Here is a 25,484-nt window from a genome sequence, read left to right as displayed (position 1 = left end):
GACTCTGCCAGTGGGGAACAAAGTTACAGTGAGCTTAGCAGACTCCTTCAGAAGAGAGGTGGTGCTGGAGGCTGTCAGGGTGAAGGTGGTGGGCCGAGGAATTGGGGTGGGCTGACATAAGGGGGCCCGCTGGGGGACAGGTGTGAAGTGTGGATTGGGTCCAAGGCTTGAGATAGAAAGCAGCTTCCTTCCTCCCCCTCGCCCACCTGAGGCAGGGGCACAGCCCCGGAGCTCTGTGGATTTCCTGTTTTTCTTCTTCAGTTCTCATCTCATCACCTTCTGTTGCATTTCATAACGTGGAGGGAATAATGGTGGCCACCCCACCGGGCTGCTGTGAGGGAGCTCCCGGCGCTTGCCTGGAAACCGAGCCTGTGGGAGGGGCGCTGTGCTCTCACCACAGCCCACGGGGAGCATCGTGTCCTTAGCCCGCAGACATGCAGCACGGCCGTGGCCAAGACCCCCACTCCTCGTGGCCTTGGCCTTCCGCTCTGTGCAGCGGGAGGCCACTGGAAGAGAGAGTCCTGCCCTGGCCGGTTTGGCTCAGAGGTTAGAGCATCGGCCCTCGGACCAAAGAGTCTCAGGTTCGATTCTGGTCAAGGGCATGTACCTTGGTTGCAGTTCTGTCCCTCGGCCCTGCTCAGGTCGTGCAGGAAGCAACCGGTTGATGTGTCTCTCTCACATCGATGTTTCTCTCTCTCTCTCCCTCCCGCTCTATCTGAAGATAAATGGAAAAATATCCTCGGGTGAGGAATGAAAAAAAAAAGAGAAAGAGAGAGTCCCCAAGCAGCTTCTATCTCCGGGCCTCTGCACTCCAACGTGCAGGTTTAACGGGCCGAGTACAGAGGGGAGCCTGCAGGCGGCAGGAAGGCCCCTGAGCCCTCGGAGCCCAGGTCTGGTGATGGGGGGCGGGGAGTGGGCTTTTCATCGTGTCCTGAGGTCAGGTGTGTCACTGCCTTATCTAATCCAGTCCTCAGAAGACCCTGAGAGGAAGGTACAACCACATTTGAAGGGGAGGAAACTGAGGTTCAGGGAGGTGACAGTAGCCTGGGCAAGGGGGGAAATTGAGGTTCATCAGACACTGCGGCTGTGTTCTTTCCACTGGAGGACTGACTGCGGGACACACGCGGGCGAGGGAGAGGGAGAGAGAAAGCGGAAGAGAAAAGAGCACTCCTGGTTCAATTTTATCTCAAAATTAGGGATTTGGAACGTGCTCATTTATCCTAACAGGCGTGAGATTGTGTGTAGCTATTTCAATCTGGTACGTTAAACAAAAGGTAGGTCTTTAAACAAAAGGCAGGTCTCATTCCCTGCTCTGCTGTCACTAAGTCGGGATCCTGCTGAGCCGACCTTCATCAGTGAGCCAAGCAGAGTGTACAACTGCCGGCTGGAGCCGTCCGGGGATCCTGCAGTTGGAAGTAGTTTCTTCTCTTGAGCAGCTTAAACATTACCTTCCTGACTGTGCTAGCACAGTTCCCTGCTGCCTTAGCAAAACGTCTCTCTGCTGGGTGGAGGGAAAGAGCCGGGGCTTGGAGTAAACCCAGCTCTGCCGGTGTCTGCAGTGCTGTGTGGCCTTGGGCCAGTCGCTTGGTGTCTCTGAGCCTTGGTTTCTTCATTCTGGGATGTGGGGAGAAGACCCAGGGTCCACAGGTTTGTTTGGAGGGTCGGACTGGAATCTGTTTACAACCCACACGAGGACTGTCAGACGGGCAACTACTGCTCCCTCCTCAAGTCCTGGCACCCTGCCCTCAGGCGTGAGAAGTTAGGGGATCTGTCAGTTTGAAGATGAGAAGCTACTCCCACCCCCTGCTAAACAACTCTGCCTCGCTGTCTGTACAGAGAAAGAGAAAGACCCCAAGTACTGGAGAGACCAAGCTCAGCAGACCCTGAAAAATGCGCTGAGTCTTCAGGACCTCAACACCAATGTGGCTAAGAATACCATCCTGTTCCTGGGAGACGGTGAGGCCTGGGGACCGAGGGAGGGCCCGCAGAGCCACACCGAGGTGAAGGGGCTGCCGGAGAGGCTGGAGCTCTGGGGAGCGTGTTTCAGGATGGGGGGCCAGGCTGTGGACCCATGCGGTCCGCTGAGCCAGGCAGTCCCCGGAGGGTCTGAGGAGGGAAGGGAGGGAGGGATGCCCAGTCACATTTACAGGGCTATACTCTGTTGCTCACTGCCCAGCCTGACTTGGCGCCAAACTAGAGAGCTGTGGGTGCCCGAGAAGGCTGATTGGACAGGCAAGAAGCCTGAGGGGCTGAGGCCCCCTTTTCCCCTCTGCAGGGATGGGCGTCTCCACGGTGACAGCCGCCCGCATCCTCAAGGGTCAGCTGCACCACAGTCCCGGGGAGGAGACCAGGCTGGAGATGGACAAGTTTCCGCACGTGGCCCTCTCCAAGGTGAGCCCCAGCCCTCTGAGCCCCAGCCCTCTGAGCCCCAGCCCTCTGAGCCCCAGCCCTCTGAGCCCCAGCCCTCTGAGCCCCAGCCGCCGCCTCTCAGCTGGCAGGAAAGGGCCCTGGCAAGGCGGCCCGCCCTCGGGGGTCTCCAAGGCCCCACTGTGAGCGGAGAACAGCAGCTACTTCCCAAGACTTTATTTTGAGGGTTTAGCTCATTGATTTTTAAAAAAAATCTATTGAAGAACATACAGAGAGAAAAGCACACAAGAGCACAGCTTGAATTTTCACAAACTGCACATGTCACTATAACCAGCATCCAGGTGAAGAGACTGAACATGACAGCTACCAGAGGTCCCCTGAGCCCCCGTCCCCACCCCCCTGCGCACCCCACAGATGTGCTGTCCCCGCTTTAGTTCTTGCTGTAAAGGGAATGGTGCGGTGTGCACCCCCGCTGTGCTGGGGCGTTAGTCTCTCCCAGGGTGGTTCGGGAGATGTAAAGGGGCAGCTACTGTTCCTGGGGGTCATTGGTGGCGGTGGTGTTCTCTAACAAGGGTCCTCTAGGCAGGGCCTGACTAGAATGTTCTCTGGCCTTCAAGGGGCTTTCAGGCTGGTGGGGAAGGGAGACAGTTTCAGGGTCTCTACTAGAGGTCTGAAGGGGAGGCCTCTTCCCCAGATCCTAATTCTAGATCCTGCCTCCCCCTCACTTCCCCTCCCCTTCTCCCAGATACCCCACTTCAATACCACCCCCCACCCTTCTCCAGGAATCACCTGCCTCCCCACCCCCCTTGCTGGCCCTACAACCCCAGACCCAGAGAGAAGCCCTAGCTGGCCCAGCCCCCACCCCTCTGCCAATGTTTCCATGTGTTGGCGAGTTGCCCTCCTGCCCCTTCCTGCTGCCCTGGCTGCTGGGGCGGAGGGAACAGGGCAGGAAGCAGGCAGCTGGGAGATCTGTGTCCCTGGGGACCGCAGTGGGCAGCAGGGCTCGGCCAAGGCTGTGGGAGGGAGGCCTCTCTGCGTCCTTCACGCCCCAGTGTACATTCTGGGAGTGGGGGGTGGGGGGGCAGAAGATTGGGCCGGGGCCTGGCCACCTCCTGACCCTCCCTCCCACCTGCAGACATACAACACCAACGCTCAGGTCCCCGACAGTGCGGGCACCGCCACTGCCTACCTGTGCGGGGTGAAGGCCAACGAGGGCACCGTGGGGGTGAGCGCAGCCACCCAGCGCTCCCACTGCAACACCACTCAGGGCAACGAGGTCACCTCCATCCTGCGCTGGGCCAAGGACGCTGGTGAGTGCGGCGGGGATGAGGGGGGGCCCGGCTCTGGGACCTGTCTGGGTCTCAGTCTTCCCAACTGTACAACGGGGAGAGGGAAGGAAAACGATGCTCTCCAGGGCTCTTCCAGCTCAGGCTGCAAGTCGGAAATAGTCATGGGATCCCGTCCAGGGCAGGAAGGCTAGTGGTTTAGGAACCCACTCCAATGTGGGTTCTGGGCCTGGAGCATTTCCCTGAGTCTATTCATTTCACTATAAAATGGGCATGAAAACAGCCCCCTCAGGCTGGTATGAGGGAGGCAAGGGGCCTAGCCCAGTGCCAGCCCTGTGGGGGTCAGTAAACGTCTCCTCCTCCCTTCCTCCTGGAGTCGGGAGGCCCTGGCCATGTCCCCAGGAGCTGGAGTCAGAGTCCGAGGCCGTTGACAGGTGAAGCCTCAGGAGGCCCTGTGGTGCTGCAGGGGGGGAGGGGAGGGCTCCGGCCCGGGTGCTCCCCACTCAAGGTCCTCCGGGAGGCAGAGTGTCTGAGCTCCTGGGGTGTACGGAAGCCTCCACCCCCCTGTTAAGTACTGATGGGGAGACTGAGGCCCAGGCAGTCATGCAGCTGATGGGAGGCCAGTCTAGCTAGGAGGAGGGAGAGGCAGCTTGGACTCCACCGTCTCCAGATGAAGCCAACCCCTCCTCTCCCACACCCCAGGGAAATCTGTGGGCATCGTGACCACCACGCGAGTGAACCACGCCACCCCCAGCGCCGCCTACGCCCACTCTGCCGACCGGGACTGGTACTCGGACAACGAGATGCCCCCGGAGGCTCTGAGCCAGGGCTGCAAGGACATTGCCTACCAACTCATGCACAACATCAGGGACATCGAGGCGAGTTCAGGGGACGCAGCCAGTACAGGGACCCCTGGGCTGTGAGGCAGGGCCTCAAGGGGGTGTGAGGCCTCAGGTACAGGCTGGCACAGGAGAAGCGACTTGGCCCGGCGCCCCGTACACCTGGGAGGGCTCCCAGCCCATTAGGGGATTTGTGGTCGGGGCAGGGAGGCTCAGTAGGGTTTCTCCGCGGTGGGGCTGAGGGATCAACCCTGATGTGGCCGCCACCACACCTCAGGAACCAGGCGCCCGGGGATTATTTCATGCATTGGAGCCTGGCACCGCACCCCCACAACACAGGGCAATGGGTGGCAGAGTGGCCATCGAGGGGAGTACGTGTCCTGTATATTCCCACGAGCACAAATAAGCGCGTTCCAGGTACTCATCCAGCACGTCCGGAGACAAGGTGGTGTGGACGGTGGTCCGCACAAGCTCTGCTTTAAACTCGGGTTCGAATCCTTGCCCTGGTTGCTAGCTGTGGTCTTGGGTCAGGCACTTCGCCTCTTTGAGGCTCCCCTTTCATGACCCCCGCCTGACACGGACCTATCTCAGTGAGCCCATCGCAAGATCTGGAGTTACCCCTGCAGAGGTCAGCACAGGGGGCTCAGAAAGTGGCCGTACCCACGCGCGAGCCCCTTGTCCGTGCCCGAGACACCAGCTTGGAAACGCTGGGCAGGTTCAAGGAGGTAAGGGAGCACCTGCCACCCAGACGTCGCCCACCTGATGTTCCATCAGTTCTCCACTCTCTCTTCAGACGAGAATCTCTGGCTTGTCCCTTTCTCGGGTTCTTATCTCGGTGGGGATCAAGTGGGGAGGCAAGGGGACTTTGGTCCCCTGAGCCTAGAATGGGGGTTCAGTGAGGCTCAGAGGAAACCCCAGGTCCTGCCGACTCCTTACCCTGTTTCTAGCCTTCCAGACAAACTTGCTGGCTCCCACGCAATGCCCCCAGTTCCTAAGTGTCCCCTGGCCCCGAACCAACCATCTTCCCTTTGCCTCGCGGTGGACTGAACACCACCCGGTTCAGGACAAACAGTCCCATTGACCCGTTTAGTGAGCCTGCCTCCGAGGCAAAGCCACGGCGGACTTTGCCTCCACCTGACTTGTGTGCTGGGACCGGTCGCTTCTCCTCCCTGAGCCTCGGTTTCCCCACCTGTACCACAAGAACAGAGAGCCCCGTTTGCCCCCTCCTGGGGCCACCGGAGGCCGAGATGAGGTCATGGATGTGAGAACATTTGTTGTACAAGCACAGGGTATAATTACGGGGCTGCTCCTCAGAGAGATTTGGCAGGAACAGCCTGAGAGGGGGACAGGAGCTTAAGGGAAGATTTCTCCAGTGGGGGTGAGGGGAGGATTGGGGTAGTCCTCAGGGGCCATGGGGGGTGAGTGAGGGTGAGAGTGGGGGGCCCGGGGGAGAACTGCCCCTCCTCCCTCTCTTTCTCCTCGTCCTGTTCTCTCCCGCGGCCCTGCTCACCACCCCCCCAGAAGCCCCCAGCCCCCAGCCCCTGGGCTGTACATGAAACAAAAATCCTGGTGTCCGCCCTGAAAGTAAATATCTTTTGCTAAAAAAACAACAACAAAAAAGAAAGAAAGACACAAACCCAAACCCCAAAGCCAAACAGCAAGTCTGTTATTTGGGAGTTTAATGAGCCCGTGTGAAGTCTCTGCTGGGGCTGGAAATGAGGAGGCTCCAGGCAGGAAGATTGGGGGCTTCATTTCCACTCTGGAGATGCCAAGGGGTCAGGTTCTGTGGGAACAATGTGGGGGGGCCAGGGGTCAGGGAGCCGGGGCCCCTTCTCTTTCCTCTGTCAGCCGGCCCCGCCCCCAGAGGTCCGGGCCTGAGTGGGCCCGAGGACTTGCCCTGTGGGAACAGTGTGATCTGGAATTCCTCGTGCCAGTGCGAACACGCTCCGTGGGGGCCGCCCCTGGGCGCCGGGACCGCTGCATCACTGCATGTCTCTCCCGTGACAGTCCTGTGCTGTGACGTCCTGTGGGTAAGGAAACTGAGGCTCAGAGAGCAGGTCCAGGCCGCTGGTCAAGAAGGAAGAGAGTCAGGACGCACCGCCAGTTCCCCATGATCCAGACTGGTCCTGGGCACCCTCCCCACTTGGACCACCGGCCTGAACTGCCTGCAGGTCCAGGGATCCTGGGAAGAAGCTGGAGCGGATGGAGAGCAGGGGACCTTGAAATGCCTGGCTGGGGACAGGCTCCCCGAGCTGGACGGCTCTCCCAGGGTGCCGGCCGGGGCGGCAGCCTGGGCTGACGCCTGTGGTGACAGGAGGACACCGGTGTGGTGGTGACTGTGGGCGGCAGCTGTTATGCTCTTGGCCCCATTTTAAAAATAGTCAGGACTTCAAACATGGACTCCCAAGGAAAACAAACAGTCCCGCGTCCTCCGCCCGCGCAGGCAGCGCGGTGGGTAAAATTAGCCTGGCGGTGACTACACAGACCAGCCGGCCGCTGTTTGCCCAGGCTCCCAGCTGGGCTGCCCCAGACCTCCCTGGCGAGGCCTCGGCCTGCGGGCACCCTGCCGCTCCCTGGGGGAGAGGAAGCTTTCGGAGGCTCCACTGTGGGCTCTGCGGACCTAGCGGGGCCCTGGTGCCAGGGTCGGCAGGAGCGTCGGGTTCGAATCCTGCCCCTGCCCCTTCCTGGCCGCGTGGCCTTGGGGAAAGGAAATCAGATGTCTGCACACATTTCCTTATTTGGAAAACGAGGACAGTTTCCCTTGCGGCCTCCGGGTGAAGCTGAGGAACATGATGTGTCTGAGTGCGGGGGTCCTGGCAGAGGGAGCAGGGGAGGGAGGTTATCAGTCGCTCCAGTTTCCCCCGAAGCCCAGACCACAGTCCCAGAAGGCTCACGATGTCCTCTCCCCGAGCTGGGAAAGGGGGCTCCAGAGAGCGGCGTAGACTGAGCTCGGGACTCTCCCGGCTGGAGAGGCATCGCGCCGTCCCCAGGCGGGGACCACTGGGCTGCTGGATGTCTTGAAACCCCAGGGTACTGATGGCTTCTGTCCCCTTCAGGTGATCATGGGGGGCGGCCGGAAGTACATGTTCCCCAAGAATAAAACCGATGTGGAGTACGAGCTGGATGAGAAGGCCAGGGGCACGAGGCTGGACGGCCTGAACCTCATCGACATCTGGAAGAGCTTTAAACCGAAACATAAGGTAGCCGCTCGGGGGCCGGATGGCTGCGGGGTGGGCTGCAGTGGGTGTGGGCTGGGCGAGCCTCGCCAAGTGCATTTCCTCCAAAATGTGGTCGTAATTCTCACCTCAACGGGCCCAAATGGTCTAACATACGTGAATGGCACACAGTAGGTAGCTGATCGAGTCCTTCCCTCAGAGGAGGGCAGTGGAAAAGCGAGGCAGAGGAGGGGGTGGCCAAGGAACAGCCTGCATGGGCCCTCGGTGCACCTGAGCCCCACTGTGTGCAGGGCCCCTGGCTGGCAGGAGGCCCAGACAGCGAGTCAGATGGTCAAGGAAAGGCGGACGCTGTGTGCTCGGATGGTGGGCTGCCCAGGGCCTACTGGACCCAGACCACAGGGAGGGGCCCAGCGGGCCTGGTGGGGGAGGCAGCATTGGAGGTCTTGCCGGCAGAGATGGCAGGGCGTGAGGTAGAAGCCTTCCACGGGGAGTTGGCTGTGGCCAGGCCGAGGGCACGTGCTGGGCAAGGGAGGCTGGAACGTGGGAAGGGCCTGAGCTCTGGCTCCCGCAGCGGCTCCGGCCTTTTTAATCTGTGCTGCCGGCCGCTGGGCCTGGGCAGCTGGGGTCTGGAATGACTGTGGTCAGGGCTGAAGACAGTGGGGAGCAGCCTGGCAGCCACTTTGATGTCACTCTGGGGTTGGGTTTCTGAGGGTTCCAGGACTGGCCCCACGGGAGGCTGTGGGATGGGGCTGGGCCAAGAGTGAGGTGGGGGCAGGGGCTGGGGAATGGCCCCCACAGGATTGGTGGGGGTGGCACTGAGCTGCTTTGAACCGTTTTCATTCCTTCTGAGTCAGCTCAGGCTGGGCCACAGCCACCCGCAGCTCAGCCCAGAAAGACAGTACCCCTCCCGGCCTCAGTTTCTCTCCCTGGGACATAGGACCAGAGCGTGATCCTTCTTGCATAGGCAGGGTGCTTACCTTGGAGCTCAGTCTAGATCCCAGGAGGGAGGGAGAGGGCCCACAGGCAGGGTATCGCTGTGAGGTCCCAGAGAGACCATACATTCCTTGCAAACCATGCCTTAAAAGTAGGTTCTAGCCCAGCCAGTGTGGCTCAGTGGACTGAGCATCGTCCCATGGACTGAGAGGTCCCGGTTCGATCCCAGTCAGGGCACATGCCCAGGTTGTGGGCTCGATCCCCAGTAAGTGGCTCGCAGGAGGCAGCTGATCGATGTTTCTCCCTTCCTCTTTCTCTAAAAAATCAATAAAAATGTATATATTTTTTTAAAAAGTAGGTTCTAGAGTGTCTCACCTTTACCACGGAATAGCTATGTCATCTGTGTGTCTCAGTTTCTTCATCTGTAGAATGGGACTAATAATTCCTACCTTATAGGGCTGCTGTGAGGATTGAATGAGATAACACATCTTAGAAGCAGAAGAGGGGATGGGAGTGGGGGAACAGATCCCCACTCTCTTAGTCATAATAACTTTCTTCCCACGATAACCCCTGAGGTTTGAAACCCACGGATCCCAATGCCATTGCCCAGAGAAGGCAAGGGACTCTCCCCAGGACACAGAGCTGATTCCTGGCAGTGCCAGGCTCTGAATGGTGCCATCTTCAGACAAGCCAACCAGCCTCTTCCTGTGGCCTCTGTGCCCTGGAGAAGCAGCACTTCCTTTATTCCACCCTTTTAGGGGGTCCCCAGGGCAAAGCTAGGGCTTCACTTCCTCCCTGGCTCCATGGCCCAAGGAACATAGCCCGCACCTCTCAGTGGGTACTCAGGGCCCTGTGATCTGTGCCTGCCTCTTTGCCCCATGTTCCTCTACTTCAGCAGTTCTCAACCTGTGGGTCGCGACCCCTTTGGGGGTCGAATGACCCTTTCGCAGGGGTTGCCTAAGGCCATCGGAAAACACATATTTCTGATGGTGATTCGTACCAGTAGCAAAATTACAGTTATGAAGTAGCAATGAAAATAATTTTATGGTTGGGGTCGCCACAACATGAGGAGCTGTATTAAAGGGTCGTGGCATTAGGAAGGTTGAGAACCACTGCTCTACTTGGAACTCAACTCCCTGACCCCAGGCTGATCATGTCCACTTGTCCTCCAGGGCCTCATAGGACATCAGCTCTACCAGGCTCCTGCCTCTGGGCTCCCAGTGCCCCTGGTCTCAGGATTCTCCTCCCTCTGCATTAAGATTGCCTGTTTATTTGTCATTTCTTGAGGGCAGGGAAGATGGGCCCTTGGAGAGGGGTTGTTAAGGACCGAGGGAACAACTACATGCCCCAGACTCTGGGACCAGCGGGGTCAGTCCTTCCAACTCCCCCAGCCCCACGTGACTGACGGGTCCTTCCTCCTAGCATTCTCACTACGTCTGGAACCGCACTGAACTCCTGGCCCTCGACCCCAAAACCGTGGACTTCCTTTTAGGTAAGGGGGTCGGGGGTTGGAGTGGTGGATGCCTGGCCGGGTGCCCTGGGGTCAGGGCTGTGTGCCCCAGCACCTGGGGGTGAGGCCCCAGCCAGCCCCCCTGCTTAGGCACCTTTGCCCTCAGGCTCCAGCACCTGGGAGGGGTGAGGGAGGGGTGAGGGAGGGGTTCTGGTTCATAGAATTTCGGCCCCAAAGCTGCTGGCGGTGCAGGGTGAATAGCCACACTGAGCACAAGGGAAACTGAAGGTCAGAGAAGGGAAGCGGCCTGTGGCATGCCCCCGGCTGATGAGCATGACCCAGGTAAGTCGGAACCCTGGCTGGAGCCGAGACCAACGAATCCCAGGCTGCAGAGCGGGGACCTGCAGGCAGCCCTGCCATGTGGCCCCAGCCTGGTTGTCTGCTGGTCTCACTCAGGGGCTGCTCCCTGCTCCCCAGGAGTACGGAGCAGTGGTGGGGCCCAGGGGCGGCTCCAGGCTGGGTAGGACGAGTCCTGAGCACCACCATGCTGACATCCAGGTCCTCTTTCCCACCTGGCTATCGTGCCCCACAAGTGGTGGCAAAATCTCCCGCAAACCTTTCCCAAGGAGCTCAGCCCCCAGGGCCTGGGTGTGTCATCGGTGATTATGGGCTCAGAGCCTGGCGCCTGGAGGATCCCCCAGATACACACGGCCCTCTGCTTGCCTGGGTCACGTGGCACAGACTCCGTACCACACGGGCCGTGTGGACGAGTGTATGCGCTCATGGAGCACCACAGTTCCTCTCGTGCCAGGTTCAAACCCAGTTCTTACTCCCTGTGCGCGGTGCAACCTCGAACAGGTGATTCCTCTTCCCTGTGCCTCAGTTTCCTCTTCTATAAAGTAGAAATAATGGGGATAACGATAGGGCCTACCTCAGGGTTGCCATGAGGATTAAATGAGCTAATGCATTGTATAGGTTCTCTCCGTTGCCGTATCAAATTATCCCCAAACAACGGTTTAAAATAAGAGTTAGTGTTTATTACTTGCACAGTTTCTTTGGGTCAGGAATTAGGAGCAGCTTGGCCGGGTCTCTCACGAGGTTGCAATCATCTGAAGGCTTGACTGGGTCTGGGGCTTTCCAGATGGCTCACTCGTGCGGCTGTTGGCAGGAGGCCTCAGGTCCTTGGCACCGGGACCTCTCCACAGAGCTGCTTGAGTCTTCTCCCAACATGGCTGCCGGCTCTCCCAGGAACCCAAGACCATGCAAAGCGAGAGCTGCCTGTCGTAGGCCCAGATCTGGAAGCCACACGCTGTCATTTGTGCAGCATTCTACTGGATTCACAGGCCGGCCCTGGTCATTGTGGGAGGGGCACACCGGGGCTTCTTTGCACCCTCTTGGAGGCTGGCCCCCAGAAGCTTCCGAAGCTCTTAGAGCGGCACGGAGTGAGCAGTCTGCTGGGAGGCACCCCCGTTCGGCTGCACACGCACTCACGGAGGGCGAGGTGCCCTGGAAGGATATCCAGAGCCGAAACACCGCCTGATACACATGAAATCTTGTGACACGAGCAAGGAATGGATCATTCCTTGTTTCATAAGTGAGAAAACTGAGCTCAGTGAACAGAAGGGACAGTGACCCCAAACCTCCTGTTGTTCCGCTGCACAGGGCACTGTGCACTTCAAACCTGACCTGCAGGTGACATGTAAACACACAGCCAAGCTGCCCTGTCGAGTCCAGGGCACAGTCCTCTGCCCGAGACCACGGCGCTGTGTCCGGGCCCTTCAGGCTGGGGCAGGCTGATGGACTTGAACCCCAGACCGCCCACTCAGCAGCTGGAAACAGCAGGTCACTGACTCCCTGGACCTCAGTCTCCTCTGTAAATGGACATGGTGACCCCTCTCCGTGGTGTGGCCATGAGGAGGAAAGGGGCAACACTCCCAAGCACCCGGCATACTTTGCACCTCAAGAGCCATTCAGATGAGCTTTCCTCCTCCCTCGTTGTCCCCAAGTTGTGTGGGGAGCCTGTGCCCCCTGAGACACCAGGTTCCCAGCCTCCTCGCAGGGTGGTGGACTCCCCTCGCCTCTCCGCAGGTCTCTTTGAGCCCGGGGACATGCAGTACGAGCTGAACAGGAACAACGTGACGGACCCATCGCTCTCCGAGATGGTGGAGATCGCCATCAGGATCCTGAGCAAGAACCCCAAAGGCTTCTTCCTGCTGGTGGAAGGTAGGCCCAGGCTGCCTGCAGGGCCCCTGCCTGAGAGCTTCCGGGGACACAGCCCCGAGGTCGGGGGGGAGGGGGCAGCTCTCCGAGAGAACTGTCCAGTATGGGGGTGACGGGGGAAATTCCTTTGGGGAGGATGGCTTGTGGATCGGGGGAGAGGAGGGCAGTGCTGAAGCTCCCAGGCCAACAAGCTGTTCCTCATACATGTACACATGCCAGGCTTACTAGTCCGGGAAGGCTTCTCGGAAGAGGAGGCAGGTTTCTTCCTTCCGAGAATTCCTCCCTGAGGTCTGGCCCTGGAGGGGTGTGCAGCCCCCTTAGCAGGCCCAGGAGACATTCTGAGCAGCTGTCTGGAGGGGCTCAAGGATGCAGGCCCAGGGTTCCCCCCAGAGATGCCGGTCGGTCTGTGGGAGCCCTCAGAGCTGGACCATGGTCATCTGCTGTTACTAGGCACGCGTGGGGCCAGGGTCAGGTTCATGAGCCCTGTTCCTGAGAGGAGAAGGCCCAGGCAGGCCCTCTGGGAGTCAGCAGTGTTGTGTACCGGCATTCATGGAGCGTCCTGGGGCCGCGTGAGGCCCGGGGCGAGACTCCGGGCTCTTGTCCTGGTGCTGCATCTCCGCGGTGCGGCCTCTGCCCGCACACTGCTGTGAAGTGAGGCACGTCGTCCCCTCTCACAGAGGGGTATAAAGTGCTGGGGACAGGGCCGGGCAGCGAATAGTCCTCAGTGTCTCCATGCTGGTGATGATGGTGATGGTGATGGTGACGATTGCACAAAACTAAGTCAATAACAATTGGAAGTTTGAGGACATGATAAACTTTCTGGAATCACCCAAAGAAAGTTCTGAAAACCATTGTCTTCATGTACACACACACGGACACATTTGCACACATACTCACACGCTCAGGCCCCGCCGCCCTCCAGAGGCCAGTGGCCGCCAGCCCGGCTTGATTGCGTCCTTGCCAAACCCCGGGGTTCCCATTCGAGCTCGGCGGTCTCGGCCTGGCCCCGAGCAGGCCTCTGACGCCGAGGAGCCAGCCAAGAGCCGGCGGTGGTGAGCACGGGCTCCCCCGGGAGCAGTGCTCTTTGTGAGCAGGGCCAGGCCGGGCCGCCGGGCCAGCTGCTCCCGGAGCCACAACAAAGGAAGGACCCGCCCTCCCAGCCTGCCAGGCCAGAGTGGTGAGGGCAGGCTAGCGGCAGGGAGGATGGCCCGGCGCCCAGGCTCGGGACCCTCAGAGCTGGGAGTGTCCGCCCAGCAGCATCTTCCTGTTCGGGACGGGAGCTGTGACCTTTACACCAGGCCCCGTGCCTGGCCCCCTGGGGAGGCAGCGAGGGAGCAAGGCTTCCCCAGGCGTCCTGGAGGCCTGCCGTGGGCCCTGCCCAGGCGCCGTGGGCTTTCGCCACCTTTGCGGACTGTGCTTCTCATTCAGAGGGGACTATTCAAAGTGGAGGTGGAAAAGCAGGGGATCTAGAGGTGAGTCACACCTGAATTCAGATCCCAGCAAATGCCCCCTTGGGCACGTGCCATCTCCACTCTAGGCCTCAATTGTTCCATCTGTAAATGGGGCCGGTTGTACTCGTCTCTGCCCAGGATTGTTGTGAAGGGAAACAAGACATCGGCTTGTATGCCTGGCACCTCGTGGGCACTCGGGCACTGGTTCCCTCCCCGCCCCTGACATCTCAGGGCCCCCTCAGGCAGCTGACGAAGCAGCGCTGGGCGCAGCTCGGGGTGGTGGACAGAGCCCCGGCGTTCAGTCAGGGGGATCTGCTTTGCGTCCCGGCCTTGGTCTCGCCACATGTGGGCCTTCGCTCCAGCAACTGGCCCTGTCTGAGCTGCTGTACAGCTCGCGTGGCTGCATGGCGCCTGGCATGGCGCCTGGCATGGCGGTAGCTCCCCGCCAAAGAAAGGTGAACCTGGCGGTCGTGTGGTGGGGCTCGGGGGTGCCGACCTTCTTCCCCTGCCCCTCACCCGAGGCCTTGGCCTTGGTGTCGTAAGGAGGCAGGATTGACCACGGGCACCATGAGGGCAAAGCCAAGCAGGCGCTGCACGAGGCGGTGGAGATGGACCAGGCAATCGGGCAGGCAGGCACCATGACCTCCTTGGAAGACACACTGACCGTCGTCACTGCTGACCACTCCCACGTGTTCACCTTTGGCGGGTACACACCCCGTGGCAACTCTATCTTTGGTAGGTGGGCCTCCGGCGGGGTGGGCACTGGGCACTCCCAGGTCTGCCCACTGGGAGCAGGAGTGGGGCTGCAGAGCCTGCAAGCCCAGGGCCTGGCAAGGGGAGGCCCAGCGAGAGTTTACTGAGGGGTGGGGGATGCGGGACGGAAGGGCAGACTGAGGCGAGCGCGTGGGTGAGTGGCCGACGACCTGGGTGAGGGACGGATGGAAGAATGAGAGCGGAGGGAGAGATGGTGGGAGGGCTGTGGGCGCAGTGAAGGCCGAAGGGTGGCTGCTGGGAAGTAAAGGTTTGGAAGGTGGCCTCATGGAAGTGGGTCGCGGCCCTTCAGAAGATCTGGTGGTCCAACGTGACCCCTGTGCCAATGCCTTCCTGTGCAGGTCTGGCCCCCATGGTGAGCGACACGGACAAGAAGCCCTTTACTGCCATCCTGTATGGCAACGGGCCTGGCTACAAGGTGGTGGGCGGTGAGCGAGAGAATGTCTCCATGGTGGACTACGGTGAGACCTGCCACGACCCCGGGCTGGGAGGGGCCAGGGCACCCCTGGGGATGGGCCTGGGAACAGTGTAGGTTTGGGGTCAAGGTCTGGGGTCTCAGAATAGCCAGGACTGAGTCAGGACACTCTCAGTTTGAATCCCCTTCTACAGTGTAGTAGCTCTTGGACCTTGGGCACATAACTTCCCCTTTCTCAGCTTCAGTTTCCTCCATAAAAGGGTTCTGCCTCCAAGGTCATCAGAAGAACTAGATGCGTCTGATGAACTTGGCATGGAGCCTGGCATGAATAGGTGTTTGCTATTACAATGTTGTTTTTACTGGCTATATAATATTCCAATATACGAGCCTTCCCAGGGGGTTCATCCAATTCCATATTGTTAAATGTTCATTTGTTTTGGTGTCCACAGAGGCCCCTGGGGGTCTAATGGTGCAGCCAATGGTAAGAGCCTCTTCTGGGTTGACTTTCCTGCTAATCCAAATAGCTCAGATGAGGCTGATTTTCTCTTCTGGGGGTTGAGAGCACAGGCTTCTATGTTAGCACAGGCTCGGGCCCGAATCCTGTGGCTTATGCGAAGTGTCTTCCCTGAACGGAGCCTCAGTTTTCTCTTCTGTGAATGGGGCGTGTGAGCCAGCCTGGGAGGAGCACGGAGAGGCTGCCGCACGGCGCCAGGCCCCTGGTAGGCTCTCTGTAAATGTCTCTTCTGGCCCACAGCTCACAACAACTACCAGGCGCAGTCCGCTGTGCCCCTGCGCCACGAGACCCACGGCGGGGAGGACGTGGCCGTCTTCGCCAAGGGCCCCATGGCACACCTGCTGCACGGCGTCCACGAGCAGAACTACATCCCCCACGTGATGGCGTACGCGGCCTGCATCGGTGCCAACCCCGACCACTGTGCCTCAGCCAGCTCACCAGGCAGCCCCTCCCCGGGGCCCCTGCTGCTCCTGCTGGCCCTGCTCCCCCTGGGCATCCTGTTCTGAGAGCCCAGGGCCCGGGCACCCACTAGCCCATGTCAGGTGGCCAGCCTCCCTCTCCCAGCGCTGTACACTGCCCGCAGCCCACACCTCGAGGGCCAGGGAGGTGGGGGCGTCCACAGCCTCTGCAGCTGCCGGAAAGGGGACCCAGGAAACCAAAGTCTGCTGCCTGCCTCTCCCTTCTGAGCCTCCGCTGGGGCCAGACCCATTCCCCCTCTGCCTCCACCCCACCCCATGCCCCTTTGGCCAACAGGGTAGGTTTCTCTTGGGCAGGCAGAGAGCACAGACTGCAGAAATCCTCAAAGCATCTTATTTTTCTAGCAGACATATTTCTCCAGATCCAGAGGCTCTGGAGCTTCCATGGAACATTCCAGACCCTACCCTCCCGCTCTATTCTCCTGTCTGGACTCTACCAGAGCCCACCACGCTCAAGTCCCTACCTGAAGGGGAAACCAAGTCCTTTCTCCATGGGGGTTGCTCACTCCCTCATTCCAAGGCCTCCCAGGGCTCCAAGGAAGTCGGCCCCTGGGACCGGCTGTCCCGCCCCAGGCGGCCTGGGAAGGGCAGCCTGGGGGGGCTCTTCCCAGCCCCGAAGACACATGCCAGCTCCTCTCTGAAGCGACTCTCCTGTTTGGAACGGCAAAAAAAATTTCTCTTTTTGGTGTTGGTTAAAAGGGAACACAAAACATTTAAATAAAAATTTCCAAATATTTCTGAGGACAGAGCTGAGTCTTTGTGGTCAGGGAGGAAGAGGCTGAAATAAGCTCATTCCTCTGGGATGAGCTGGACTCAGGCCCAGGAGTGGAGGTGGGGTGGCAGGGAAAGAGGGGTCTCCTGGCCTGGGGGCTTTAACACCCATCCCCCCGAGTGACTTTGGACAAATTGCTTTGTGTGTCTGCGTCTCAGTTTTCTTATCTGTAAAATGGGAGACAGCCCACGCCTGGGTTGCTATGAGGATTAAAGAAGAATGCCTCTGGCCCTGGCCGGTTTGGCTCAGTGGTTAGAGCATCAGCTCGTGGACCAATGAGTCATGGGTTCGATTCCAGTGAAGGACAGGTACCTCAGTTATGGTTCATCCCTGGCCCTGGTCAGGTTGTGCAGGAGGCAACCAGTCGATGTGGCTCTATCACATAGATTTCTCCGTCTCTCTCCCTCCTCCCTACTCTATCTGATAAGTAGAAAAATATCTTCAGGTGAGGAATTAAAAATAAATTAATTAATTAAAATAAAAAAAAGAAGAATGCCTCTGTGCCCTGAAACCCAGAGAAGGCAGACTTTCAAGGGCCCCCTGACACCCTGGCTGAATGGCACCCACAAATAGAACTACATCCCCTGGCCCATGGTAGCTGCCCATTCATTCATTCATTCATTCATTCATTCACAGATGTTGAGTATGTGCTAGACCGCGTTCTAGTCTGAAGAATCTAATGGTGAACAACACTGACATGCTGCCTGTCCTCACGGAGCTTCAGCCTAGCTCGGTGACTGATCTCTTCATTCCTGATTGTCAAGCCTGGGAACTGGGTCCAGGATGGCACCTGGCATTGGGAGTATACAGGGCTTCTTGAGTTTGTTCCCCTTGTCACTGGAATGCAAGTCCCTATAATGATAATAGCACTGAATGTTGATCATTTGCCATCTGCCAAGCTCTGTGCTTGATGCTTTACGTGGGTTCAGCTCATTTACTCTTCCCTAGGAAGCAGGCCCCCATCATCTACATTTATAAATGAGGAAACCAAGGGTGTGGGAGGTGATGCGATCACCCAAGGTCCTCCAAGTTGTGAACCTGGGATTTGAATCCAGGTCTGTTTGATGTCAAAACTTCTACAATTAATGGAACCCTTTGTTTATATTGTGTTTCCAAAATCCTAGCAACCAGGTTCTGAGGCAGCCAATGCGAATGACTCGTAACACATCCCAGTTAAATATGAATTCAGAAAGATGAGATACCATACGTCAGAAGTAGGGGATCCTTCAGAAATAAACATGCAACTGAGCAGATTTTGCTCCGAGCTTCCTAGCAGTCCTAGCAAAAAGGGAAATACAGCCAAATGGATGCTGGGATAAAAAAATCGAACTACATGCCTACCTTCTTGCCAGGACAAAGAGATATGTCATCTTGGACTATACAGTGCGGTGTGTTAAGGTGTTATTCTCACACCATCTTCACAGTTGCCATTATGGGCAACTAGGACTCAATCCACCATGGGCGAGGGAGCTGGGGTATTTATTCTCCAACTCTCATCCCTCATTGACTAAGGCTGCTCTCAGAAAAATGACCACCCTGACCTTTCCAACCTGCCCCTGGAAAGGCTGAGAGAAAGCCCCCGGGCATGTGCCGAAACTTTAAATGCTCATGGGGTCAAAATGGCACCAACAGTTTTTTTTTTTCTTCTTTATTGATTTTAGAGAGAGAGGAAAGGAGAGGGAGAAAGAGAGAAACATCGATGAGAGAGAACATCGACTGGCTGCCTCCCGCATGCCCCGCAGTGGGATCGGGCCCACAACCTGGGCATGTGCCTTGACTGGGAATCGAACTGGCGACCTCTTGGTGCATGGGTCGATGCTCAACCACTGAGCCACACCGGCCGGGCTCACCAACAGTATCTTAAGCTTTGGGACACACTGATGGGTTAAGAAGGCTGTGAGTCAGAGTTGAGGCTTCGCATTCTGCTCCATCGTTTTCTCACTCCGTGAACTCGGGCAAGTTCTCTGACTTCACTGCCATGCACCCAGAGTAGAGCAAGCACATAGGGTCCCACTAGGAACAAGGGCTCTTCCCCCCGAGCCCAGGCCAGGGCTGATGTGTTCTTCAAGAACCAGTGATGTTCAGGCACCATTGCTCCAAAGTCTTCCACGTGCCTCCCTCACCCAGTCTGGGCTCCTGCACTCTTAGGTTACTCATCACCCTGTACTGTAACTGTTGGTGGCCTCTGAGTCCTAAGAAGCTAGGGGTGGAGGCAAAAGACCCAGCTCCAGCCATCAGCAGCCGTGGAACAAAAAGCTAAGGGTGACATTACCCACAGCACAAGGATTTCCATAGCCCTCAGATACTTTCTCAAGAAAAAAGAATAAAGATGAGCTGACAGATTCTTTTCTATTCATCCAGATAATCCTGTCTTCTCTTGAAATAAATCCAGAACTTAACACAATAAGAGTTTATTTCAGTCTTAAACATCTGGTGGTCAGGTGATTGGGACCCAGGCTCTTTCCACCTTGTGGCTCTTCCCTGCTCTAAGTTCCAGATGTTTTATTGAACCAAAATGTCTATCTACTAAGTTTTATCTGACCTTTCTAACCACTTCTTTCTAAAAGTGGCACAATCACTTCCACTCAGTCCATTGGAAAGAACTAGTCATATGATCCCACTTAGATGCAAAGGAGGCTGGGAAATGTAGTCTTTGGTTGAGCATCTGGTTGCTACCAAGAGCTCTGTAGCAGATTCTCAACCTGGGCACTATTGATACTTGGGACTAGATACTTCTCTGTTGTGAGGACTGTCCTGGGCATTGCAGGATATTTAGCAACATCCCTGGCCTCTATTCACTAGATTTATATGGGAGCAAGCCATACCCCCCAACCAGTTAAGAGCCATTGCTCTATAGTAAGGAAAGGGCATGGGAAGCTTGGGTGGTCAGTAGGCCGTCTCGTCTCAGCTTCGCTCATACTCAGGGCAACTGCCCACTCACCAGCTCCCCAGACATCACGGAGCGTCCTCACAATGTTTCCAAACCGGGAACTTTCACATATGCTTGGATTTCTGTTTTTTTTTTTTAAATTGGAAGGTGTGGCTGGCATTGCCCCACATTTCTGCAGGGCAGTGGTCAGCCAGAGCTGAGAGGTGGCTGCCCATCGGGCATATAGCTCTGCTGTTTGCCACACTGTGGAGAGAGTTGAGCGGGCGGGCCTTGAATGCCATTCCAGGAAGCTGGGAGTTGACCATGAAGACCCTGGGGAGCCATGGATGGTTCTGGAGCTGGTACATGAGTGCCAATTTTGAAAGATCCTCTTGGCAGCCAGTTTGGAGGACAGCTTCAAGAAGAGGAACTAGAGGTTGAGAGAGTGGCAAGGAGACTGTTCAAATAGACCAGGCTGGAGACGGGGAGGGGGACAAGCCCCAAATTCCTGAGGGTCCCGCTCCTGTTGTCGAGAAGGAGGCTAGGACAGCGCATGATGGCTAGACCGTCCGCAAACCGCTGAGACTGAGGGCAGGAGGCAGTAGGACACCCACGCACCACCCACTGAACACCTGAGACCTGACTGGTGTTGTCACCATGAGGGTGTGTTTCCACACATACCCCCATACCGTCCTGTGTAGTGAACATTATCCCCATTTTACAGATGAGAAAGCTGCAGCTTGGCAGGGGGAGTGGCAGCTGCAAGTTGAACCCAGGTCTGCCAGGCTCCCAGTCCATACACACCCCCCACCCCCACTTTGCCTCTGGGATGCTAACTTCTCCAAGGAAAACATCCCCGACCCAACAGCCACAGACGCCCTTCCATGGGGTAGTGAGAGCCCCAACCCAGTTTATAATTATTCCTGGTGGCTTACCAGGACCTCCCACTGAGATCTAGCCAACCGGTGGGGGATGGGAATTAAATTCTCAGAAGAGGATTTGGGCTCCCAAGTTCCTGTGTGGCTTCCTACGACCTCCTTGTGCCGATGCCCTGATCGCCATGCCAGCGCCAAGCCCTTTTCTGGTTCCTCCGCCACCTTTGCCCAAACCTCAGAACCTTGGGATGGATGCACACACGTGCCCCCAGCCAGCGGGGGCAGGCCGGGCTGGGGTCCAGCGTGGCCAGCACAACTTCTCCTCCTGCCCCTTGGAATCGAGGCTTGGAATCATTGAGGTAATGGGAACAGTAACAGCGAGAATTTCTATGGGGTTCCCAAGTGCCAGGCACTGCCTTACAGGGCACGTAACTCATTTACCCTCCGAACCCTCTATAGTAAGGGGGACGGTGGCAAACAGCAGAGCTATACGCCCGATGGGCAGCCACCTCTCAGCTCCGGCTGACCACTGCCCTGCAGAAATGTGGGGCAATGCCAGCCACACCTTCCAATTTTTCAAAAAAGCCAGAAATCCGATCATATGTGAAAGCTCCCGGTGTTTGGAAACACTGTGAGGACGCTCCGTGATGTCCGGGGAGCTGGTGAGTGGGCAGGTGCCCTGGGCACGAGCGAAGCTGAGACAAGATGACCTGCGACCACCCAAGCTTCCCACACCCCTTCCTTCCTCTAGGGCGGGGCTGTTACTGTCCCCATTCCACCGATGAAGAAGCAGAAGCAGAGAAATTCAGTAACTTATGTGAAGTCACACCACTAAGAGAGGGAGGCAGGACTGGAAGCCAAGGCGTGCGGCTCCAGGGAGCAGGATTTAATCCTGCCTTTGTGTCCTTTGGCGTTTGCAGGGAGAGAAGCAGGAGTCAGGAATGTAACTCGACAAAGGTTCAAGGTGGCTGGGGTGGGGCATCAGTGGCGAAGATCCCGTTCTCTTGGGCCTGGGCCCTTGTACTGGCGGGAACGCCCAGTGGCCTCCATCTGCCCATGACAGGCAGGCTGGCTCCAGGGTCTCCGGGGTCAGCCTGGGCTTGTACACGCTGGCTGAGGGCCCTGGAACCAGTCTCTTACACACTCAGGGCACCTGGTTGGGGAACAATGGCAGCTGCAAGGCTGCACCCTGAGGCCAGCTGGCTGGGTCAGGGCGAAAGGAGGGCCCAGGGGCAGGATCTGGAGGGGTCTGAGATGAAATCATCCACCCCTCGCCTCCCAGAGCCCTGGGTCCGGACCAGAGCAGCAGCTGCCGCCTGTTCTCAGGGCAGGAGCAGGTGGTGTTTGGCACGCACCCTGGCGGCCTGACTCGGGGCTGGATGGGCCTCCGTCTGCCCTGAGCCCTCCACTCCTGAGGGCTGTCCTGGGCCACAGGCCTCCTTCCACAGGCCCCAGACAAAGCTCAGGCCAGAGGGGGAAGGCTGCCCAGAGAGAGTCAGACACCAAACTGAGGTCACACAGTAAAATGGGCAGAGAAGCCCAGCTTCCACCTCCAGCAAGGGCTTCTCACGGCCTCCTGGGTTCCGCCAACTCAGGGTCAGCCTTGGGACCGTGGGTGCCAAGAAGGGAGGACTCACAGGGCCCCGGTGCCTGCTCAGGCCGGCACTTCAGCCCCTTCCCAACTGTCTTCCATCCTCCTAACAACACGGAGGCGGCACTGGCCAGCCTGGTCCGGTTCCGCAGAGACGAGAGCCAGGAGAGTGGCTGGGGTCGGGAAGCCCTGTCCGAGGAGGTGACACCGGAATCGCGACCAGGCGGTAAGCGGTGCCTGCACAGAGCTGGAGGGAAGGGTGTCCTCAGCAGGAATAAAGCACGTGCACCGAGGTGGGAACGAGCTTAATATGTGTGAGGGACAGAAACAAGGCGACATGTCTGGAGCCTGGGGAAGGGGGACAGTGGGCGGGATGAGGGGGGAGGGGTGGGCACCTCCGGTGGCTGGGGAAGCCACTGGAAGGTGAGCTGCAGAGAAAGACGTGATCAGGTCTGTGCTTTGGAAAGATCACTCTGGCTGCCATGGGGAGGGGCCGCGCCAGGAGCAGATGCCGGAGGGCAGGTGCCCGAGGCCTTTCTGTCGCAGGTGGAGGACGAGGTGCCTTGGACCAGCTCAGTGCACTGGTGACGGAAGGCGCTGGGCCCCAGGCACGCTGGGGAGTCGAAGCCAGCAGGGAGTGCTGAGGGGCTGGATTGGGGCGCAGAAGGAAGAGCAGAATCAGGGATGCCCTGGGTTTGGGGCCTGAGCGCCTGGGTGTACGAAAGGACCATTAACGGCTGCGGGGGAGCAGACTCGGGGAGAAACTGGAGCTGGTTCGGGTTATGTTAGCTGGAGGTGCCCACTGGACTGCGAAATGGACGTGCTGCCTAGTGGTCGGGAAGGAAACCACGGGGGAGGAGCCCAGGCCGGAGACAGGAAGACGAGGGTCACGAGGGTCACGGGTCATGCTGTGGGGCAGGCGGAGGGGGGATGTGCCCAACTTCACAGAGCCAGTGGCCGGGATCTGAGCAGGTCTCAGACTCCGAAAGCCACAGCCGCTCTTCCCGCCCTGCAGGGGCTCACCTCTGGGAGCTGGGAGCAAAGGGGGCTGCGTCCGAGGTGTGGGGGCTGCGTCCGAGGTGTGGGGGCTGCGTCCGAGGTGTGGGGGCTACGAGACTGGAGGGCAAGGAGAAGCCCTGAGAATGAATCTGGGAGCAATGTGGGCCATCGTGGACTGCCCACCCCTAATACAGCCTGTCTGGCTGGAGGAGCCCTTGTCGAGCATGGGGGCCTGTCCCCAGCCCACTGTACAGATGGAGAAACTGAGGCCAGAGGAGAGCAGGGCTCGTCTAAGTCCTCCAGACCCCTCCACCAGCCTCTAAGGCGGGCTCCTGTCTGAAGCAACTCAATGGCTGAGTTGAAACAATCCACCAGCGACACTCCTAAGTGGGGGTCTTCAGGCCTCAGATGGAATTGGGGGCTGGTGTCTTCCCTCCAGGTCCCCCCGAAGGCAAGTTGTCTTACGCCTGCCTCCACCCCATGCAGCCCGCCCCCCGCCTTCAGGACCCCACTAAGTCCCCAGCAGGGCAGCCTTGAGTCTGACTCCGGTCGTGGCTCCTGCCCTGCGGCCAGGACGGAGCCCCCCCTGGCCCCTGCCCAGACCACCCAGCGCCAGGGCCTGGTGGAGCCCGGCAGGGCTGGCGGGCAGTGCTCCCAGGCTGGCCAGCCGCGGTCTGGCTCCGCCCGAGGGGCTGCGGCCTGGGAACCACTCGCTGTCTCCTCAGGGAAGCGGCGGGGATCTCCAGAACAAACAGAACAAACCGCAGTCTCCCCCAGCCCCTCCGCCAACCCCGCGCCCCACCCGAGGAGGGGAGCTGCCTCTGGCCTCGTCCACTGACACCCCCCACTGTCCAGCCGCCACCAGGGAGGAAGGAGCAGAATGGCCGCAGTCACATGTGGACGGAGAGGCTGTGACTGGGCGCTCAGGTGATCCTAGGTGCCCCTCAGAGCCACTCAGGAGAAAGGCTCAACGAAGCTGGGCGGGGGTCACGTCTCCTTAGCTCCAGGGAGAGAATAAAGCCCTGGAAAAGATCTGGGTTCAAATTTGAACTCTGCCACATGGTAGCTGAGCGTCCTTTGGCAAGTAACTTCACTTCTCTGTGCCTCAGTTTCCCCTTCTGAAAAATGGCCCCAGTAGCCCCTGCCCCCCAGAGCTGTGGGGAGATGACCTGGAGGCCCCTGGATGGAAAGTGTCCTGCTGAGGTCATGGTGCCCAGTAGGTCCTCAAGGGACATCAGTCCCGGACCCATCAGTGGCTCAGTGGGAGCCCGACAGCCCGGGGATCCCTGGGCCTGGCAGGGCAGCCGGGACAACCTCGCTGATTCAGACCAGCTGGGGGATGGGGCGCATCTGACTCCACTAAAAGCCGCAATTAGAGCCCAATTTAAAGAAACGCTGTGTTAGTTCTTCCCAGGGCAGATGTGATTATAGGCTCAGAGCTAAACTGTTACTAAGAGGATGACACAGAGAGGCCCCTTCCAGGGCAGGATGGCGGCCCTGCTCCCTTGCCGCGCAGCGGGGGAAACCGAGGCCCCGAGCGGGAGGGGTGAGCTCCAGCTCACGCTGCAGGTTAGACGCGGCCAGGCCCGAGCCCTGCCTCCCGATGGCCACTCCAAGCTCTGTCCCCACCTCTTGCTTTTCCCTGAATCCAGAGCTAGAGGCACCTTGAAGGAGCCGACGTTCCTTGAAAACGAAAGATCGGGGCTGACATGGCTGAAGCTGGGAGGAAGCGGACCTGCCAGAACGGCCCCGTGTGACACGCCGCGGAGCCAGGGCCTTGGGCCAGCTGGCCACTCCCGGCCCACTCGGCGGGGCCCTGAATGAGACTGATGATAGTATTAATCAGGATTATGACTGCTCCCTTCTGAAGCACTCATGGAGGGAGGGCACCGGCTCACATTCTCACAGCAGCCCCGTGAGGGAGTTGCCTGCGTTCCCCCCACTGGAGAAAAGGGGAAACTGAGGTTCTAAGTGGTCAGTGCCTGCCCAAGGTCAAGCGGGGAGCCGTGGCAGTGCTGGTACTGGAACAGGTGTTCCTTTGGCACAGACCAGCTGCCCAGATCCTTCGGCACAGGTGCAGAGCAGGGTCATCTCGAGAGCGGTGACAGTGGCTGAGGGGGTCGGCGGACGAGGGAGCGAACGAGTGAGGAAAGTCTATTCAGGGATTCTTCCCTGGGGGGATGGGAGGGCCCCCTCCAGGGACACCCTGAGATTAATGGACCGCAGGAAAAGGCCCATCTTACCTCCCCCCAGACAAGCATCCACAACTTTCTGGGCCTTGGGAACCCCCCTGGCTGTCTAAATGCCCCCGAAGAGCACTGAGAACTGTCTTCGGCCTGCCCTCCCCACCTTAGTCCCAACCTCAGTGTCAGAAGCCTGAGGTCACTGTGCCCTGGTCCCCACCCCTACCTGCACCCTGCCCAGGCAGCACCGGGAGTTGGCATGGGGATCCGGGCGGGTGTGGGGTGGGACAGAAGCTG

The 25,484-nt window shown here is 58.7% G+C and overlaps 1 protein-coding gene across 3 annotated transcripts in view; it reads left to right on the top strand.

Moving 5' to 3' along the window:
* Nucleotides 1-16,596, top strand: part of ALPL (alkaline phosphatase, biomineralization associated) — a 57,730-nt gene extending 41,134 nt beyond the window's left edge. For all 3 annotated transcript variants that reach the window (XM_036257073.1, XM_036257072.1, XM_036257071.1), the window contains exons 3-12: nt 1,837-1,956; nt 2,276-2,391; nt 3,503-3,677; nt 4,356-4,531; nt 7,549-7,692; nt 10,024-10,093; nt 12,140-12,274; nt 14,266-14,457; nt 14,835-14,954; nt 15,663-16,596. In XM_036257073.1, coding sequence (XP_036112966.1) covers nt 1,837-1,956; nt 2,276-2,391; nt 3,503-3,677; nt 4,356-4,531; nt 7,549-7,692; nt 10,024-10,093; nt 12,140-12,274; nt 14,266-14,457; nt 14,835-14,954; nt 15,663-15,928 — 1,514 coding nt within the window. In that variant the 3' untranslated portion in view covers nt 15,929-16,596. The remainder of the gene's footprint in view (nt 1-1,836; nt 1,957-2,275; nt 2,392-3,502; nt 3,678-4,355; nt 4,532-7,548; nt 7,693-10,023; nt 10,094-12,139; nt 12,275-14,265; nt 14,458-14,834; nt 14,955-15,662) is intronic.
* Nucleotides 16,597-25,484: the final 8,888 nt, after the last annotated feature.

The sequence above is a fragment of the Molossus molossus genome, unplaced genomic scaffold (genome assembly GCF_014108415.1).
Source record: "Molossus molossus isolate mMolMol1 unplaced genomic scaffold, mMolMol1.p scaffold_m16_p_12, whole genome shotgun sequence".
Taxonomy (NCBI): Eukaryota; Metazoa; Chordata; class Mammalia; order Chiroptera; family Molossidae; genus Molossus; species Molossus molossus.
Note: the sequence above shows the minus strand (reverse complement) of the source record. Positions and strands in the feature narration are given on the sequence as shown.